Source organism: Bombus affinis, chromosome 9 (genome assembly GCF_024516045.1).
Source record: "Bombus affinis isolate iyBomAffi1 chromosome 9, iyBomAffi1.2, whole genome shotgun sequence".
Lineage (NCBI taxonomy): Eukaryota > Metazoa > Arthropoda > Insecta > Hymenoptera > Apidae > Bombus > Bombus affinis.
In genome coordinates this window covers 320,915-339,945 of record NC_066352.1, presented here as the reverse complement: position 1 = coordinate 339,945, position 19,031 = coordinate 320,915, and the positions used below count along the sequence as shown (strand labels likewise).

At 37.1% G+C, this 19,031-nt stretch overlaps 1 protein-coding gene across 16 annotated transcripts in view; it reads left to right on the top strand.

The window, feature by feature from the left end:
• The window catches only part of LOC126920137 (nuclear receptor corepressor 2), a 60,642-nt gene extending 47,709 nt beyond the window's left edge, over positions 1-12,933 (top strand). For 12 of the 16 annotated variants that reach the window (XM_050730104.1, XM_050730095.1, XM_050730100.1 and 9 more), the window contains 7 exons: positions 6,241-6,558; positions 6,799-7,175; positions 7,536-7,811; positions 8,413-8,872; positions 9,160-11,105; positions 11,193-11,404; positions 11,566-12,933. In XM_050730104.1, coding sequence (XP_050586061.1) covers positions 6,241-6,558; positions 6,799-7,175; positions 7,536-7,811; positions 8,413-8,872; positions 9,160-11,105; positions 11,193-11,404; positions 11,566-12,289 — 4,313 coding nt within the window. In that variant the 3' untranslated portion in view covers positions 12,290-12,933. The remainder of the gene's footprint in view (positions 1-6,240; positions 6,559-6,798; positions 7,176-7,535; positions 7,812-8,412; positions 8,873-9,159; positions 11,106-11,192; positions 11,405-11,565) is intronic. The other 4 variants (XM_050730111.1, XM_050730108.1, XM_050730107.1 and 1 more) reach the window with 3 other exon arrangements.
• The last annotated feature ends 6,098 nt before the right edge of the window (positions 12,934-19,031 follow it).

Sequence of the window (19,031 nt, the reverse complement as noted above, 5' to 3'; positions counted from 1 at the left end):
CTAGCTAATCTATCCAAGTGATGAGTTTCACATTTCTTTTCTACGATTGCTCAAAACATGTAGAAGTTATACACGTTTATTTTATTCTCGTTGGGTATCACTTTAATCGGTATGATTCAAATATAGTATAACTAAGTACACACATTGGTTCACGCAAGTTTACAATCCTTACGTTTATTTTTTTCATCGCCATTCTTTCGATAATCTGACTACCTGAAAATCATGACAATTATTAATTCTGTGGGTAATAAACTCCAGTGTGTTCCACTTAGCTCATACGCGCTTAAAGACATTCGTTTAAGCCAGGTTAATCGTGCTTTCTTGCTCTGCTTAATCCCCAGTCACAATGAGTAAACGGGCAATATTCCGTGTTTGCTATACGCATAATACACACGCACGCGTGCACGGTCGGAATCAAAGAGAATATTTTATTAATACACATAGTCGTTGCTGCATGCACATTGGGGACACGTGTAATAATACTTATTTGTTGGTTTAACCCATTACCTGACCCTTACATGCTTGTTCACGGACATTTGAATCATCGATACATACCGCTTCGCTGTTACGAAACAGGAAAAGATTGAACGCGTTGTTTCGTATATTTCCTACGATTTCTTTCGAGAATTCGGCGCTTTCTTTCGTTTTGCATATCGTAGGAAATTTTTGTAACATTTCGTTCGGTGATCGACACGCTATCATTTTTTTTTTTTTTTTTTAGGTTTCTCCGGTTTTCGTCGATTAATTTTCTAGCAATTTTCAAATCCCTCGATTTCCCTACTATCTTTATATCAATTTCCTGTAATCTTCTACACCGATTCTTCTATTCGACGTTCTTCTAATCTACTTGAATTGCCACAAGTCCTGTTCAAGTCCTATCGTCCTATTCTACTTAAGTTCTCAACGCAATCACACGGATACGATGTATACAGAAATTATCTAGCACTTATCTTATCAACGTGATCCGTTTCCATAAGCGTGGCTGAGAAAAACGCCGCATAATAAATTTCAACCGAAAACCATTGATCGGTATAAAGAGAAGCGAGAATTACACGCATGGCCAGAACTAAAGGCGGATAAATGAAATGGAGAGGAAGGGTTGCAGGAAGGGGGAAGGTGTATGGGATTCTCTCGTGATACCCTTTCTGAAATATTCAAGGTATACTCGTCGTTCTGTTTCGAGCCAGCTTAATTAGCACGTAGCTAATGTCTTCTCTCCTTTACGAGTGATATCTTTTTCTTTCCTTTTTCTGTTCTTCTCTTTTCCCCCATTTCTCTCTCTCTCTCTCTCTCTCTCTCTCTACCTCTCTCTCTCTACCTCTCTCTCGATTTATCATTTGAACAAGCTCAACGACGTTCTTCCGATTGTAGCCTTTGTTTCGCGTCCTTGAATGCCACGACACAGCGAAGAAACGTAGCTTTGCGCAAAATGTCAAGTATCCAGGTGTTCTGTGTCCGTTTTATAAGCATTATTTTATCGTATGATTTAATAGAGTTTCGCAACGTCGAATTATAATTTTATTCTGTGCGTGGCAGAACGAATGCTTGTTAGAACTGCGCGATCGTTTCAAGTAAAACTATTTGAAATTAAAGCGCGTTTGTGCAACAATCTTTTGTATTATTTTTCTGTGAAATGAAAGTATTCGTGTAGCAACATCAATTGCGTACGTGGACAATGAGATTAAGAAATGTACAGGGAGCGAAGTTGTAAGGGCGAACATACGTATCTAACAGAAGAGAAGCTTACGCTGCTATTCGAGCTCCTTGAAGACTCGCAACAGATCTCGTATCAATCGTCGATGCGCGATAAAAGTGTACAAGAAAATTGATTGATCTAATTGATTGAATCTAATCGTTCATCTGATATATATATATATATCCAATCATTTATTTCTCGTTAAAAGGCTGATAATTATAATCACGTAAAAGTACAACGTAACACACCATCGACATCGGATTATAATTATCGACGATTTTTCAATCGTTCAAAGTGATCTGCGAGCTTTCGTTATATCAAACTACGATGATACATGCACTAATCTCTAGAGACCTGTCATACGGTATACTCGTGTCTTTCGAAACACGGAGAAAATTACTGTTGACGCAGGACTACCGATGGTATATACCGTATCAAACCGGATATAGCGAAGAGAAGCGGAAGGGACACAGTAGCCAACGCGCGAGAGGAAGAATTGTCTACCGAGCAATCATATAAACGCCATACGAGAATATTCGCGACACTGATTGGCAGCTATTCCCCTGTGCCAGAGAAATTGCTTCTCATAATTTAGCTATTGCATACGATCCGATGGCTAATTTTACGAAGCTCGGATAGAATTGATCGGATAATTGCCTCGGAACGTCGTTAAAAATTCGTCGAATTAAATCATCGTTATTTTTGTTGTTGTTTGTTTATTCGTTAAGTGGATTAGAAATTTTCGTTTGTTAAGGTAAAAATCCTTTTTATGAATAATTTTTAAAGGAAGTAATTCTTGAATATTTACACGGTTCAGCAATTGTCAGCTCTGAATAATTGATAGTAAGAAATTCTTAGTTATTTAAATGAAACGACGATGGGGTTTTTTTATGTAAATTATTACTTATTCTGTATATACTCTATATACTGAATATTATTTTTCTGATGAATGGGTATATTTCATATAACCATTAGTTTGCTTTAATTGATTAATTTGTTTAAATCGTTCGGTTTTTATCTGTCTTGCACGATGATATCGTTTAATAATTACAAAATTGTATCTGTTTTAGTGAAATCAAGATATTTTCATATATTCGTACCTGATATATTTATTATTCGATTAATTACATGGAGATTGAAAAAGGATATAATTGGAAAAATATATTTTTTGTTACATGGAAAGAAAACAATAAATTTACACGATACGCTACGATAAAGTGACATTCGCAAGTAATAAGAGGAAACATATAAGTAAAACAATATTGAGGGTTGTAAATTAGCTTATTAATGTAGCTTTAATTGTCTGTCATACCAAACTCTGTTAATTTATTTGATTGATGTACATAACACAAAACTAACGGAACACGCGCTCGACCGCGATAGTAGAAATTAATAATTATCGCAAATGCTTGTGTCATTCACAGATTGATTAATTACATCACGTCCGCAACGTGAAAATATATCCACTTAACAAATAAATGACACCAAGGTTAAATGTTTCAGATCATTATCAAATCATTATGTACTTTGTAAACGTAAATTAATTTAAACGATGATCGACAAACGTTTCGAATGGCCATTATATTGATTACCTTTTTGCTTTGTTTATGTTTAACGTTATACGAAATAGGAGTTTCTTTCGAGTTCAAATAATTTCTTCCATGATACGTTTCTCAGTGAAGAAATATACATAGAAACATACAAAAACATACTATTCCATATGTAATCTCGAATTAGTATTCACGTATCAGTGTCAATGATTCTTCAAATACATATAAAAATTCGAATATCATAAACCTTACACGGTGATGTAAACTTAAAATATTATGTCAAATAACATAAAGCACTTTTTTAAAAAAAATAACGCTGCTAGAATCAACCGACAAGTGAAACAAATTTTATTGCTAAAATGTTGTATTAACATATTGATGTAAATATTGTATTAGCTATTGTACACTAGAATTTCCAAACTATCAATTTATACTTGTCACAGAATAAATAAAAGATGGCATAAGTAAGTGGCAATGGGAATCGGAGAATTAACCCTTGAAAGCTGAAAAGTATGAAATTTAGCTGCTGACCGATTTTACAAGCTCGCTGTATCTCTTTTAGCGACTATACTTAAGCAAATGAGCCCGACAATAATAGCCGTGGAAAGAATAAACTTAAATTTTTCACCTGGCACCCAACCCGTTCCTGGATAAAACCATCAAAGCGATTTTACCATGTCTCCCGCCTCTACGTCAATGTTTGCGAGGCCGCGGGCGAGAGAGAACTTTTTAATTGGCTACCCTTAATTAGTTAACCAGCAAAGTCTCGGTAATTATTCTGTTTCTCGCTCCGTTTCCGTGCGGCCCGACTGCCCGTCCTCCTCCCATCCGACCTGCTGCTGCTTCATCGCTTTTTCCTCATCCCTCTACACATTCGCAGCCCTCCTCCCTTCGTGTTTTCGCTGCGAGTTCTTGCTTCTACGCTCTGCAGTCCGACAGAGTTGAGCACCATCCCGTATCAAGCGATCGTACCGCTGCTATTTGCTCAACTTCATCGCGAACGGGAATGTCAAAATATAGAATGTCGCGTCAGGAAAATGACAAGAAGCTTTCGTTCGAAGGATCATCGAAGTAGAGAGCTGATAGATTGTTAGTGAATTTCCGGATTCGACTACGCGCTTGCAGCTTTCATTTAGGTTTAGATCTTGCGAGCCTTTTTAGGTTTAGCTTGGACAACGTTCTTTTTTTCTTTTTCTTTTCTTTTAATCCATTTGTATGGAAACTAGACGAATAAGGGGATGGAGATTGGTAAATTGATAGTCGACTTTTGAATACCCTTAACGTACTTATCGTACGAGAGACGTGATGCATCATTCAGGCTACAAACACCTACTAATTTTCTTGGCCGCATTCGAACGTGCAGATATATTTTCTTGAAAAATATTAGAAAGCTACTCTTAAAAATGTCTTCAGAAAGAATATTAAGCATTGTCGAGGAAAGCTCTATTAATATCGGAAAAAGCGATCTGATAAATATTTTAGATACAGTGACAGCAACGATATTTTACTTCCTCTATGAAAACGTTGTAAGCGACTGGTTATCGAAGATGATCAATTGGTAGTAATTATTCCTCAAGCATTTTGTGAAATGAGATTAGTTTTATCTTATACGTACATTTACATATCAAAAGACATGTGCGATTTGCACAGCTTCGAACGCTCAGCTAAACCGTGAAATGGTTTGACGTGTGGCAGACCTTGTTGTTCTTTATGGTACGCGCTATTTGAGCTTAAAGCGTAAAGCAAGGGGATAAACTTTGTGTATTTAAAGCTTTGTGTATTTAAATTTAGATCGGAGAACATATCTTTAATCTTTCCACTCGAGAGCATTATTACTATTGATAATCTGATAAATGCGACGATGAAGTACGATAGATCGATATTTAGCTTTTGGATTTAGGTCTTTAGATCTAGGATTAGATTTCTTGATGCTGTTAAAACATGTAACTTTGTCGTTGTTGTTGAGTCACTACGTTTTAGTGTATTTAATTTTAATCTGCATCCTATATTTTCATAGCCTATCACATAGAACACACGATACTCTAACATGTAGTAACTTAATCCAAACTTATATCTTATTTATGGTTCAACGGTACTAACTGAAATAGTGTGAAAAAATATGTGTTTTAAGCAGTATACTGGAAAGCTAGAATATATTAACCCTTTGAGTGCTGTGGCCGTATATAGGTGTCTGGCGAAAGCTATCGGCGTGGACTGAGAACATATATATGCGTTTTCTGTAAGTGCCCGGCATGGACTAAGGACGCATGTATGGGTTTTTCGATTTTTCCGAACACCTACGCAGAAGTAATACTATTACGTTTGTGTGAAATAAATATAAATGTATTCCTTACGGCAGTAAACAAATGCCAATAGTGCCTCGTTATTGTCGAAGTGGTCACCACTTGTAAGAAAACTCTACATCTGGTTTTTTTAGTTTTCTCAAGCACCGAATTTTTCACACACAACTGAATTATTAATTTGTGTTATATTTACTAAATTTAGTTTTCTAGTTTATTGTTTTCTAGTTTATTACCCAAATTCTAGTTAACTGTAAATTTCGATGTTTATAATAAATAATTAAAAATAACTAAAAAATAACGCTCTTGAATCATTTAATCTCGTGCAAAAGAATTACTATAACTTATTACGATTTACGCTTTGAATAGTCAATGAACAGAGTTCGGTCTAACGAAAAAGTATTCCGTCCACAGCGATCGTCAGCGCTAGACGCGCGCCGTCCGTACGGACGGCATAGGCCGCGAGTATTTAGCACTCAAAGGGTTAATAAACGCATTAACATGAAAAAGTTACTCTAATTTCAACCTTCTCAAAGTCTTCGTTTAATCTTCAAATGTAGCTTTGAGAAAGGTCTGACGTAACTTGCCCTTTCCTAACATAAGAATTAATACCAATATTACAGTAGTTGTTGAAAATGTTCACATCATCTTGATCGTATTATTACAAAAATACGTATACTTTTCTTTGTTTCAGAAGGTGGCAGACAGATCGGTCCGCACGCCTGCACAGTTTGTCAAAACATCGTCGAAGGAAATACACAAAGTAGAGCATTGCCACGCAGTCAAGCGTCACAGTATGGATTACGAGAGGATCAAGTAGCACCTGGTGCACGCGTATGTAATACCTGTAGGTGCAAAGCCGTCAGAGGACGGTACACTGCGTGTCCACTGCCCGGTTGCCCAAATCTGAACAACGCTAGCTCGAAAACGAGGGTGAAGAGGTTGCGAGCTTTACCTGCCAAATGGCTCGATTTACCTGCTGAAATTCGTGATCCAATTATTCAGGAGTTTCGTAAGTATCATATATATTTCCTTTCAATAGTTAGATAAAAAAATGATTCGATAGAGACAGTTTACGAGGAAGTTTTACGAAATAGATATCCAAATTCAAATTTTCCAATAAAAAAATATTAATTTCAAAGGAAAGTTTACAGTAACAAATATTTATATTATAGATTAAGGGTAGAATAGATTTATATTTCAAAAATATTTATCAATGATATTTATTATTTTGTGATATTTCGTTTTCCAGAAATACCAAGTAGCGCGACGAAATGTTGCTCGGCCTGTTTCAATCGAATATCTCGTCGATTAGCACCGCATCTAACCGGTGGTACTGAAGTGCCCGAGGGCTCAGCCGATTCCCTTGCTCGACAATGGACGGATGAGGAACTGGAACAACTAAGGAGAGCCCTTCGAGAGCACGGTACCAACTGGGTGAAGGTTGCCGAGCAAATATCTGGAAAGACGAACCATCAATGCAAAAATTATTATTTTGCCTATCGAAAGAAGCTGAGTTTAGATCAGGTTGTAGCAGAATATTATCAGTCATTGGGCGAAGAGAGGAGGCCTTGTTTAACGGACGAAGAAGAAAGCGGTAGCAGTACGAGTAGCTGTGACGAGTTGGCGGTAAGCTGTTAATTAGTTTCCTTGAAAGAATATTTATAACGATTTTATACAGAAAAGTAAATTTTGACGAAGATAAACTATATTTAATAATATTGAATGAAACTGTACTTTAAAGTTGCATCGCACGAGCTAAAGAAAAATTTTGTAATTTTGTTAAACAATGTGCAATTTTCTGTTTCCATAAATTAAATTATATAAAATTATATCTATTATAATACAAATCTTTGTAGCAAGAAGAAATAAATTCATTATTTTTAAATTTTCATTTTACATATACATACGGTGATTTAAGCATACGCGCATATAATTATCATTACTCTTTCTTATAATCGATTCTTAATCTCATTATTTTTTATTTAGGTCCATGATTCGAGCGATACAGCCAGTGCAGGTAGTCCAGCGAACAATTTGTCCAGTGGAACACCGAGTACACCGGGTGCCACGGCATCCTCGAATCTGCCAATATCCTATTCGCGATCGACAGACCAGAAGCTTGGTGACAAGTTAGTGGCGGATATCGCTGTGGTATCATTGGTACCTCCGGTGAGCATAGGCCCATCGCAACAGTCTTCCACCAGTGGAAGTAGCAACGCTGCTTCGGCTGGCACTAGAGAAGATTATGATAGTTCTGCCACGGTAAGACCAAGTTTTAATTCGCTTGATGGTTAATGAGGAAATACTAGAGTAAATTATGTCGCTTGTATGCATTATGTAGCATTTATGAGAGAGAACATTTTAACTGATTGATATTTAGTTCAAGCTGATTATTGATATTCGCAGCGAGCAAAAGTTTTATTAATTAATTTTCTTTTTATTATCTTATTTTTCTTAAATACATTTACTTTTCATTTTTCTTCTCATATATTTTTAGGTATTACTTTATATTTTACAAGATTTTTGTATTTTTATTGACTTATTTTAATCAAAATTAGTATAATAATAATTTTTATAATTTATTTCTAGTAGATTACAACTTTCTTTCAATTTATTATTCTGTACATTGAACATTTCATAGTTTTATAGAATTACTGAAACGATTAATCTTACGTAATCTTCAATAAAATTATACCATCAAACTATATACCTGAAAAATAAATTGCATTATCCTACAGAATTAAATGAGTTAAAATGATCTCAATGCTATTTTAGTTCTGTTTTCCTTATTTTCATTATTAAATATAGAAAGAAGTTTGTCACTTGATAGGGCCGTCTGATAGAGGTTCGCTGATTGTTTCAGGAGACAGCGGACGAAGGTCAGGGAGGTACCGATCTAGAAAATAACGGCGTAGTCGTTACGTTAACAACTGCCAATAATTCCACGACGCTGCAACAACAGCACCAGCAGTCGCATCAACAGGTGCCACCACCTTCACATTCACCACCATCCACTACCAGCAACTCCAATCCTCTCACCGTGAAGGATCTTATGCTTGGCGTTATCGAGATGCAACTGAAACGTAATCCTAACAGTCCAGCTGGTACCGGTGGTTCGTCGATACCAGTCAACTCTGGAACACCAACGATATCGAGTATATTAAAAACGGATCATAGGAACGATATCACCTTTGTAAGAGAGTATAAACCGTCGGTCACTATGGCAAATGCTAGTATGCCAAGGGACTCGAATTTGGCTACTTTGTCGGTGGTATCTGGTCCTCATCATGGACACCGATCTGCTCCTAGTCCTCAACAAATTGGTAAGTATTCTTCTTTTTCTTTTTCGTTATGAACGGGTATTTTACCAGTTGTCTTCATTTGCTTATTTGTTTGAATTTTCTAGTTGTTATACATCTTTATATTAAATTTTTATACAACTATCTAAAAAAAGGAGTTGAAATCTTACATCTACGTTTGTAATCTGTAATCCTATTATCCTATATTCTTTTGATTTATACAACTTTAATTATTAAATTTTGTAATTATATAATTATTTTCATTACTACAGAAAATAATCATAGACGAAAATTCCTTTATTCCTTATTAGGTCAAATGCAAGCAACTATTACTCCCTGTCCACCGGCGCCATCGAGCAGTCAGTCATCGACATCCGATATACTTCCAAAGGAAGGATTAGTCGTGATGCAAGTACAACAGGCGCTACGGGAAAGTACCGAGGGCACCCTAGATCTGAGTATCAAGAAACCAAGGCAGCAACAAGAATACAATCATTCCCTGCAAACGCTTCACAAACCACCAACCGTTACACTCTACCGGCCAGAACCTCCACCAGGAGCTTATTATCATCCTCACGCTCACCCAGAACAAGGACGCGGCGCGAAAAGTCCTCTGGTGTATGCGTCATCGCCACGACCTCAAGCACCTCTTACACCTAAGATGAATAAAGTCTCGGTCCCACCGCCGCATCCTAAGTTATCACCCAAGTTAGGCGCGATAGGGACAACGAGCCACAAAAGTGGTTCTATTACGCATGGTACTCCAGTGTCCACTGCACGTTACGAGGGTCTTCTTAGACAGATGACTCCTCCAGGAAACCCTGGTAACGCCTCTGGAACGCCCAGCGTGCCTAGTGGCGCCAATGCAGTGAACGCTCCTAACAATCAAGGACCTAAAGAAACGGGATCCATAACTCAAGGGACACCTGTTCATCCTTTCGCGGTGGATAAGCGCGCGCCAATGTACGATTATCACCGCACCATTAGACACTCACCTGTAACGACCGGCAATATCCCTGGCCAAGGTCAGGCCCAACCCGGAACGGCAGCAGTGGTAGTGACCCATAGCAATCAGTATAATTCTTATTCGGGACGACCGCCTCCTAGTTACACCATGGAACAACAGTTATCTTCGAGACAGATAATCATGAACGATTACATAACCAGCCAACAGATGCATGCACGTAGTCGAAGCGTTGGTACGTCTGAAGGTAGTAGTAAAAACGAGGCACCATCTACGTTGTACTATACCAGCACACCTCCGCCACAGACCCACACGCAGCCTCGACAGGGCGTGATACAGAGGCATAACCCACAAAAACAGATCCATTTTCCGCCGCCACCGGGACTGGAGGCGTTCTCCAGTTTGGTGGATGTCGCTGTACAACAACCAAGTCTTCCGGTTCCCCATCCTCATGGACATCCTGCATCTGGTACCAGCAGTCACGAAGGTCTTGGTAAGACCATGGCAGATAGATTGTTGGCTGATCGTTATGGGGATAAGCATCGTCTAGCCATGCATCAAGATCATAGAATGACTGTAGCTCATCATCATCAGCGTGACAGAGAAAGAGAACGAGATCTGGTTCACCTGCGCGAGAAGGAAGAATATAGACTACAAAGAGAGAAAGAAATTCAACAGGAGCACAGATTGGCTCAGCAGAGGGAGAAAGATGTGCAACATGCTGAACACAGGCTATCGATACAGCAACGAGAGAAAGATATGCAGCATACTGAACATCGTCTTACCGTCCATCAACAAAGAGAGAAAGAGATTCATCAGCAAATGGCAGCAGCTGCTGCTCAACGTGAAAAAGAACATCAAGAGCATCGTTTGGCTGTGCAACAGCAGAGGGAGAGAGATTTGGCACATTTACAGCAGCAACAGCAACAGCAACAGCAGCAGCTACAACAGCATATTCAACAACAACAGAGGATGGAAGCTGAAAGAAGACACATGGCTCAGCTGTACAGAGATCAACAGCAGCAACAGCTTGATAGGGACAACAGACTAATAAGTACTGGGTTTACTCAATCCTCGAGACTTCAGCAACCACAACAATCCCAACAACAACAACAACAACAACAATCATCCTCTAGACAAAACCAGTCCTCCAATCAGCAGCAAAACGAGTCAGCATCTACGTTAACTGCTGCCAGTCTGATAGATGCTATTATAACACACCAAATTAATCAGAGTGTCGAGAACACTGGTGGAAATTCTCAACCGCAGCGACCTGGTGATCGTCTTTTCCAGGTAACTTAAAATTTGTTGTCTTAATTCTTGCGTGATGTAATTTAATTTATCAAGTGTTCCTGTAGGTAAATGTGTTTTATATAATAGAAAACTTTTCAGGGATTTCATCGGGAAGCCCCAGTAGAACCAAATGGGATGGCTCATAGCCCTGCCGGCGAAGGAAATGGTGGCAACAACGGAGCTGGGGGCGCAGGTGGCAATGGAAGTGGAAATAAGCCGATCACTCTTGGAGAACACGTTGACCATATTGTTTCTAAAGATTATGGTCCACCACATTCCTCATATAGATCGTATAGCGGGTAAGTTTTGAATGTAGTTTACTATATTTTTCATAACTCGCGTTACTCTAATTCCTCCAAATAGATATTATATACCGTTTACGTAAATAAAATTATATAAATAAAAATAAAAAAAAACTATTATAAAGATTCTTGTAATAAAATGTTTCCTGATCAAATAGGTATCAAATCTCGGAAGATCAATGGAAGAGGCGAAAAACTAGCGAACCCGATTCCGTTAAAGCCGGAGACGAGCGTCAAATAATTCGAGTCACGCAGCAACAATCGCAACAGCAGCAGCAGCAGCAGCAGCAGCAACAGCAACAGCAGCAGCAGCAGCAGCACCAACATCAACACCAACATCAACACCAGCATCAGCAACCAGCATCATCAGTAGGAAAACAATTCCACTCGGTCGAGCCTGTTTCGCCACCAGAACCAGGTACTAATCATTACGGTCGCCGCCTGTATGAAACAACCACTGCCACATCAACTTCTGCAACTCCTTCCAATAAGCCGCACCTTTCACCTTTGGATTACGTTAAGAACAAGATCGTTGAAGTGATGCGTACATCAGAGGACGACAAAGGAGGTAGCGTAGCTGACAGAAACGGAGGAAACGTAACGAGCGGAGAAAAGGACGACAAAATCGGAGGGAACGTGGAAAGCCCCTCGAGCGGAGAAATGATGGTCGACGAGACTCCGAATCAAACTCCTCAACCACCAGCACCGGCACCCACTACCACCTTTTATCCATTCAGCGCTTTAGGCGTTCACACTGGCCCGCCGCCAGCGCCACCACCCCCGACTTCCGGATCAGCCTCTGTGACAAAGTCTGAGCAAATGCAAGCCGAGCCGGCACCATTGCTTTCTGCGCAGTACGAACCACTTTCTGACGAGGATTGATAGTCTAATAATTTAGGAACGTGTACAGCAATCTGTACTGATCGACGCTCTGAGAATATTCTTCTTAGGGTATTTATGTGGTTTGTTTATCCTGGATGAAAATCATATTCAGACTACGACAATGAATGTTGAATATTTCATAATTACCAATATCTTTTCTCGGGCGTTAGCCACTGCGTTCTAACTGGTCGTGTCCAATAGTTCTTCTCAAATGATAAACAAGTCAAAGAACCTTTTCTCTTATTTCGTTCCGTTTCGTTCCGTTTTTTCATTTCCATTCTCTTTTTTTCTTTTCCTTTTTTTTTTTATCATGAACTCTATCATATTCCGCAAATAGAGATTATAGTACGATGTTTTTATATATATGAATAGAGTTTATTTTATAAATTTCATATTCCGTCAGTGTATTCTTTTAGTCGAGGATCGTTTCCGTACTCTCTGTGTACATGTAAATGCGGTTGTTTTACGGAAACGTTATTATTTTTTTAATACTCGTCCCAACGCACGAGAAACGATAATAGCGTAATTTTAATTAATAATTGATATTTTTTTACGCATTACTTATTCTCCGCGCTAATCTGTACGTAAACGTTGTGTATAATTATCAGCTAGATTAAATATAATTATTTCTGTTTTCACCGCCACTTCTTTTTGTTTTTTATAAAAACGCTATGATTTTTTTAAGATATCATTCGCTTCTAACTTATACTAGTTACTTATACAAAACGAGGATTTTTTAATTTCAAAACGGCACAGAGGAATCTATACAGATGTAAAATTATTAAATCTTCTGTAATACACATATCGTCGTGATATTTAATTTTTTTATTGAATTTGAAAAAAGTATAAGAACAGCGTGTAGCGAAATTTTGGCTAAAAGCGAAAATTGTTTTTAATGCTCATAAAAACTTTTGAGTAGTGTTCAGTCGTCTTTCTACGCGTAATTTTGCGTCTAATTATAGAAAGAAAGTGTGCATCGTACGCAAGTATTCGATCCTTTCCAGAACAAAACCATCAACAAAGATTAAGCGAATAGAATCGACCTGTAGAACGTCCAGGCTAGCCCAAGTTCACAATGGAGACGCTTTTTTGTACATAATGAATGATATATAATCGTTAAACGACGATACAACGTTAGAAAGGCATACGTGTTTTTATTTGGAATGAATCTGTGATGTGTCTGGGAGTATAAAAAAATAGCCTCATCTGTTAATACCAGTGCGAAGAGATCGTAGCCTCAAATTTTGACGAAAAGTCAATATGGCGGACGTGTAAGGACATATAAAATGCATCCTCGCACAGGTTGACGGTGTACTATCTTATCGAGATCATATTTAAATGTTCTCTCCTTGGTGAAGTGGGTTTTAAACAAAACAACAAAAAAAAGTGTAATTCTAAGTGTTGTACATAGTACACAATATTAATTTCTAAGTTGAACAAGTAGGTATATGATGGCTAGTTTAATCGTATGCTATATTGTAAGAATCTAGATTTAGCGTAAGTGATGTAGCTAGCATTTAGGGATTAGACGCCATGAACTGACTAGGGAAAGAACTTCCCGAACTACTTCTCTTATTAATAATAAAAAGAAGAAGAAGAAAGAAAGAAAGAAAACGTATACAGGCGATTATAAATGATCAATGGGAAGAATGATCATCCGTCACATGCAAGCGAATGGATGTGAATTTTATTTTATTTGATTGAAATTATAGAACCTGTACGCTCTGACTATCAAACAAACAAGAAAAATACATTACGCAGTTATACACGTTGCAAAACACAAGTTACATTTTCACTTACTCGGATAAATACATATACATGCATACATACATCGGTGAAGACACGTGTAACACATAAAGAATTTTTATATAGCCTAATTTTATATTTGTATGCAAACGTAAGTTGAACCGTGCGGTCTGCTCCTTCATTTAGTCACGCGACACTCGAAACGAGAATCTTAGTCCCCTTGTCATAAGAAAAATATTGCTTTTTATTGCAAATATTTGCTGCACCGGAAATCACTTCTACCAAACGAGTATATATACATATATGTATACATGCATACATAATACACATACGTATGTATGTATGTATGTATGTATGTATATGCTTATTATATACATACATTTAATATATATGTATATTCCTTCGTACTTTATTTCTTTACACACTTTTTATAATCAAGCTCATGAAAGCTCTCGAGAAAAAAAAGCATTCGGTCGGACAATGCGAGTGCCTCTATACATTTGCGCGAACTATTTTTACCAAAATGTAAACATAGATTTCGTTGTCTCTGCATTGTGGGTCGCGGTAACATCATCTTCGGTTCGCTTTATATGTTTACGTCGTTTCGTTTCCGCGAGGATCATATCGGAAGAGTATCCAATATTATATGTACATACTGCACACGCGTGAAATATTTGTTCAATAGAGAATGTTCGAACTATAACGTCGGTGAAATAGAATTCGTTTGCATCTATATATATATATATATATACATGTACGTATGTATGTATATATGCATGTATGTATGTATGTATGTTGCGAAACATGATCGTTTCAGTGAAGCGGACAATGTCCAAAAAATGGAACAGATGTCTCGAGACCAATGTTATAAACGAAAAACAAAGATCTTACAAAGCCTCCTTGACACGATCACGAGTTGATAAAGTAATGATTTTGAAATTCCAAGACTTCTGTGTGTTAACTTTTCTTCGGCGTTTTTTTCATCTAACAATTTTACTTTTCTTGAAAACGAAAAAAAGAACGAAAGGAAAAATTTAGCTTTTCCTATAGGCGTTCGTATTAACACGTTGACTGCCACGACACCCGAATACGGATGCGTTTCTAGTAACCGCGTAACCCATATTCGGGTGTCGCTTATTTCACTACTTGCGAAGGATCGTCGTAGGTATTTGAAAAGATATTCCATAATAATAAAACTGTTGAATTGTTATAAAAGTAATACGAAAATGGTTTATTAAAAAATCATTTAGAATGTAAAACTTTAAAGCATTCTGTACGTAACCGAGGTTGGTCGGCACAATTTGGACAATAAGTTGTTGTTTTCTTCAAATTCTTTCGTGCCTTTGTTCGGTCCATTCGACGTCTTTTATTCGCATAACATAGTTTGCATGCGCGTCTAATGCTTCTTCCGGAATCATTTTTCCGGACGGCGATATTATGCCGACTCAGTCGAAGACAAGGATTTTTTTGTATTTTCAGACAACCCTAATAATTTTGCAACTAATAATTGTCTAAATATTCTAATATTTATATTTTTCCTTGTTGGAATTTTGTAAACCGTCAAAGCGTTTAGAACAGAAATTCCCAGAAGGAGTTGAATGCCAAGTTTTCTGTACCGTTTGATTCCTTTCCTGATTATGATAGCATAAAAAACCATTTGGTCGGAATAATCTATACCACACTTTCCTTCGTTATATTCAACAACAGCTAGTGGTTTCATTAATGTTGCGAACAAACGAAACGAAAGATTATTCTTGAGACTACCACATGAGCGACTCGCATTACTAAAATATCGATGGGAGCATCTAGCAGAGAACGCTTGGTACTGCTGCACGTGTGGCCTGGCGGAGATTTCTTTGAAAACACGCGTGGCAGTCAACGTGTTAAACTTTAGCACAGGAAATACTCCATAGTTTATAAACGAACAGCAACGGTGGTATCGGGACACTTCAGGATTGCGAATTCGTCGTTTACCTCTCGCGAGTTACATGTTACCGTCGTTCGTCTATAAAAAAAAAAGAGGAAGAGTGAAAGAACGAGAGAGAGAGAGAGAGAGAGAGAGAGAGAGAGCGTGTGTGTATGCAAAACAAGATCGTTTGATAAAACCGTGTCTGTAAATAAACGAACTTATTAACCTTCGCTTCGCCAGTGGTCTCATGTTAAGGATTCTTAGTGTCTTTTCAACTTGCGACTTCGAAAAAAAGAGAACTTCTGCGTTCTATGCCGCGATTTTTACATATTTTTAAACGACAACGTAAAAAGGAGTCTTTAAAGATCTCGGATGTTAAGGAAACACGTGATCATCGATGCATCCATGCCGATACACTGTCCTTTCTCATGCTGTTGTGATTATAGTAATATCGCGTCATTCGAATGAATTATATTACGTTTAGTTGGTAACACAGTATCAAATTATGGTCACCATCATTATTATCTTTATCTCTACAATTACAATTACAATTATAATATCCCGTCATATTGATTAATCCTGCAATAGCATTTTGTTTTTTGGGATTATCGAAAGCGGCAATCTTCGCGAATGTAATTCCAATGATTTGCATAAATTGATATTCTGCGATCTATAAATCAGTGTAACAGATTTTTACCCTTCTTATTTGGGCAAAACTCACGTCATTTCCTTTTTTCCAATATAATTAACTTTCAAGTTATTGACTTTCATTGACTTTCAAAGAGTCATGTAAGATATTCGATTATTTCTTGCAAATCCGAACGTAACATCATTATACATCAAGCCAATGTATATCTTTTTCGTAGAAATTATTATTTATACTTTTGTCATATCGTATAGACCTTTCACTTCGGAAACTGGCATCTTTTATATCCTATACTAACTTGGATCTTTTGCTGTTAACTGGATGTGCCACTGCAGGATTAATATTGTTCTGTTCGATCGTAGAATCGTGAATGTCAAACAGAACGGGATATAAATCAGAAATTTCTCTCAGCGTTTGATAGTAATTTAAAATACTGTTCTGTTCAACGCATATAACGTAAAAACGATATTCAAAATGAAATGCGTTAAAAGATGTCAATCAGAGGTCATCTTCTCAGTATTATTTGGATAACCTGCCCTGGGCGCAAGAAGGTATTCGTGAGAAAAATTAAAATGACAATATACAGGGTGTCCGAGTCTTTTCCAGCCAAATTTTATCGGAATGTTCTATAGATATAAATAAGAAAAGAATGTTATACAAATATAGGTCGTTGGAAGCTTTATGTAAAATGTAATAATAAAAATGAAAAATATAAAAAAACAATACGTAAAAGTTAGATCACCAGTATCGACTGACTTCGGATCTCGATACTTTAATGCGTGAATAACCTTAGAAGAAAATACTTATATTAAACAATTATTAATATATGTGAACGAATACAAAGATTTAATTAATTCACTGAGATGGACTTTCTAGATAATTTTAAATTGTGATAGTAACGCTTAATGATTACATTGATTGTGAACTTATCCTTGTCTTATAACATAGTACATTCAAATCAGCTTCTTGAAATTTTTCTATAAAGCTTCGAACGACCTATATCTACGTAACATCCTTTTCTTATGTACACCTAAGAAAGCATGACCAGAAGAAATTAGAATACCCTGTATAAACATGTGTACACTATATAAATTCACGCGAAGAAAAACACCATGGAAATTCTGCAGCTTCGCATAAGATATACAGAGCATTTATTTTAGCCAATGGTAAGGCGATTCACAATCAACATAAATCATATTATTACGGAGCTTTACATTCATCGTAACATCAAAGAAATAAACAGCAGAAAAGAACAAAAAGATAAGAGTAAATTTTAAATTATACAAAATCGGAGTCCTGAAGAATACCGTGTTTAAATGCTTCCAATAAATTAAACAAATAAAAAACAAGATACATATAGAGAATGGAATATTAGGACGAAACAAATACATAAACGGAAAAGTATACCTAGTGTGAACGACAGCAATTTCTAAACCGTGATCCGATTGTACTTTTCGAAGAGTGCCCTTGGCGTTTCTCTGCTTTCTTTCTGCTGCATTAACGTAGATTGTCGTAGGTCGTAGGTGATCGAACGCTTTTACTTTTCTCGCTCGCCGCCTTATCGAACTTCATCATCAATAGCTCCATACATAGCCATTCGGCCGTAATACGAAACTTATGAAATATACATATTGAGTATGTATAATCGCCAAATTAATACACACAAAATTATATGTGTCTCTCAGAAACTACGTTGGTCAACTTCATACATCAAGAGATAAGAAAAAGTGGTAGAGAAATGTATATACCTTGTTTATTTTACGATTATTTATGTTATATTCTTGCAGTGTACGAATAAAAAATAAACTGACGAATGTAAGTCATTTTTTTTGGCTCAGAGAATGCAATTCTAAAATTTGATGGGAAGTGTTGATCAATTTGGCTCCTGAGAGCCAAATATATATGTGTACCGGAAAAATTGTTGTGAACTCTCTTTAATCTATGCGTCGATCTTTGTACATACGTACAAACACGACTCGACATTGTGCAATTGCGTGTAAAAATATTTTCAAGATTAACACTTGCTCAGATCGAACTCTCGAGCGATACTCTCGAATGTTAATAGCGGAATCGAATGTCCTATATTAGAGTTGGAGTTAGAAAGTGGAGTACGACAATGGCAATCCTCTTTTTTAGGTATTTCGCAACATCGTAAGACAAAGTCAAGTGAAAATAAATATACATACACGAGAAAACACACAGACACGATGAAAGAGAACAAAAAAGATGAAAACTAATATTATCGTTGACATGGCAGGTAAATCACATCTAGACTATTCTATAGACTAAAAACGACGTAAGATATCGATAAGGCATCGTGTGTATGTACCTATAATCGTTTGCAACCTGAAGGGACATCTATCGATTGATGATTCCTTTCGCATAAGGAAATCTGTACATAGGTAAAAGAGAGAAAGTAGATGGAATGAAGTAAAGAACAC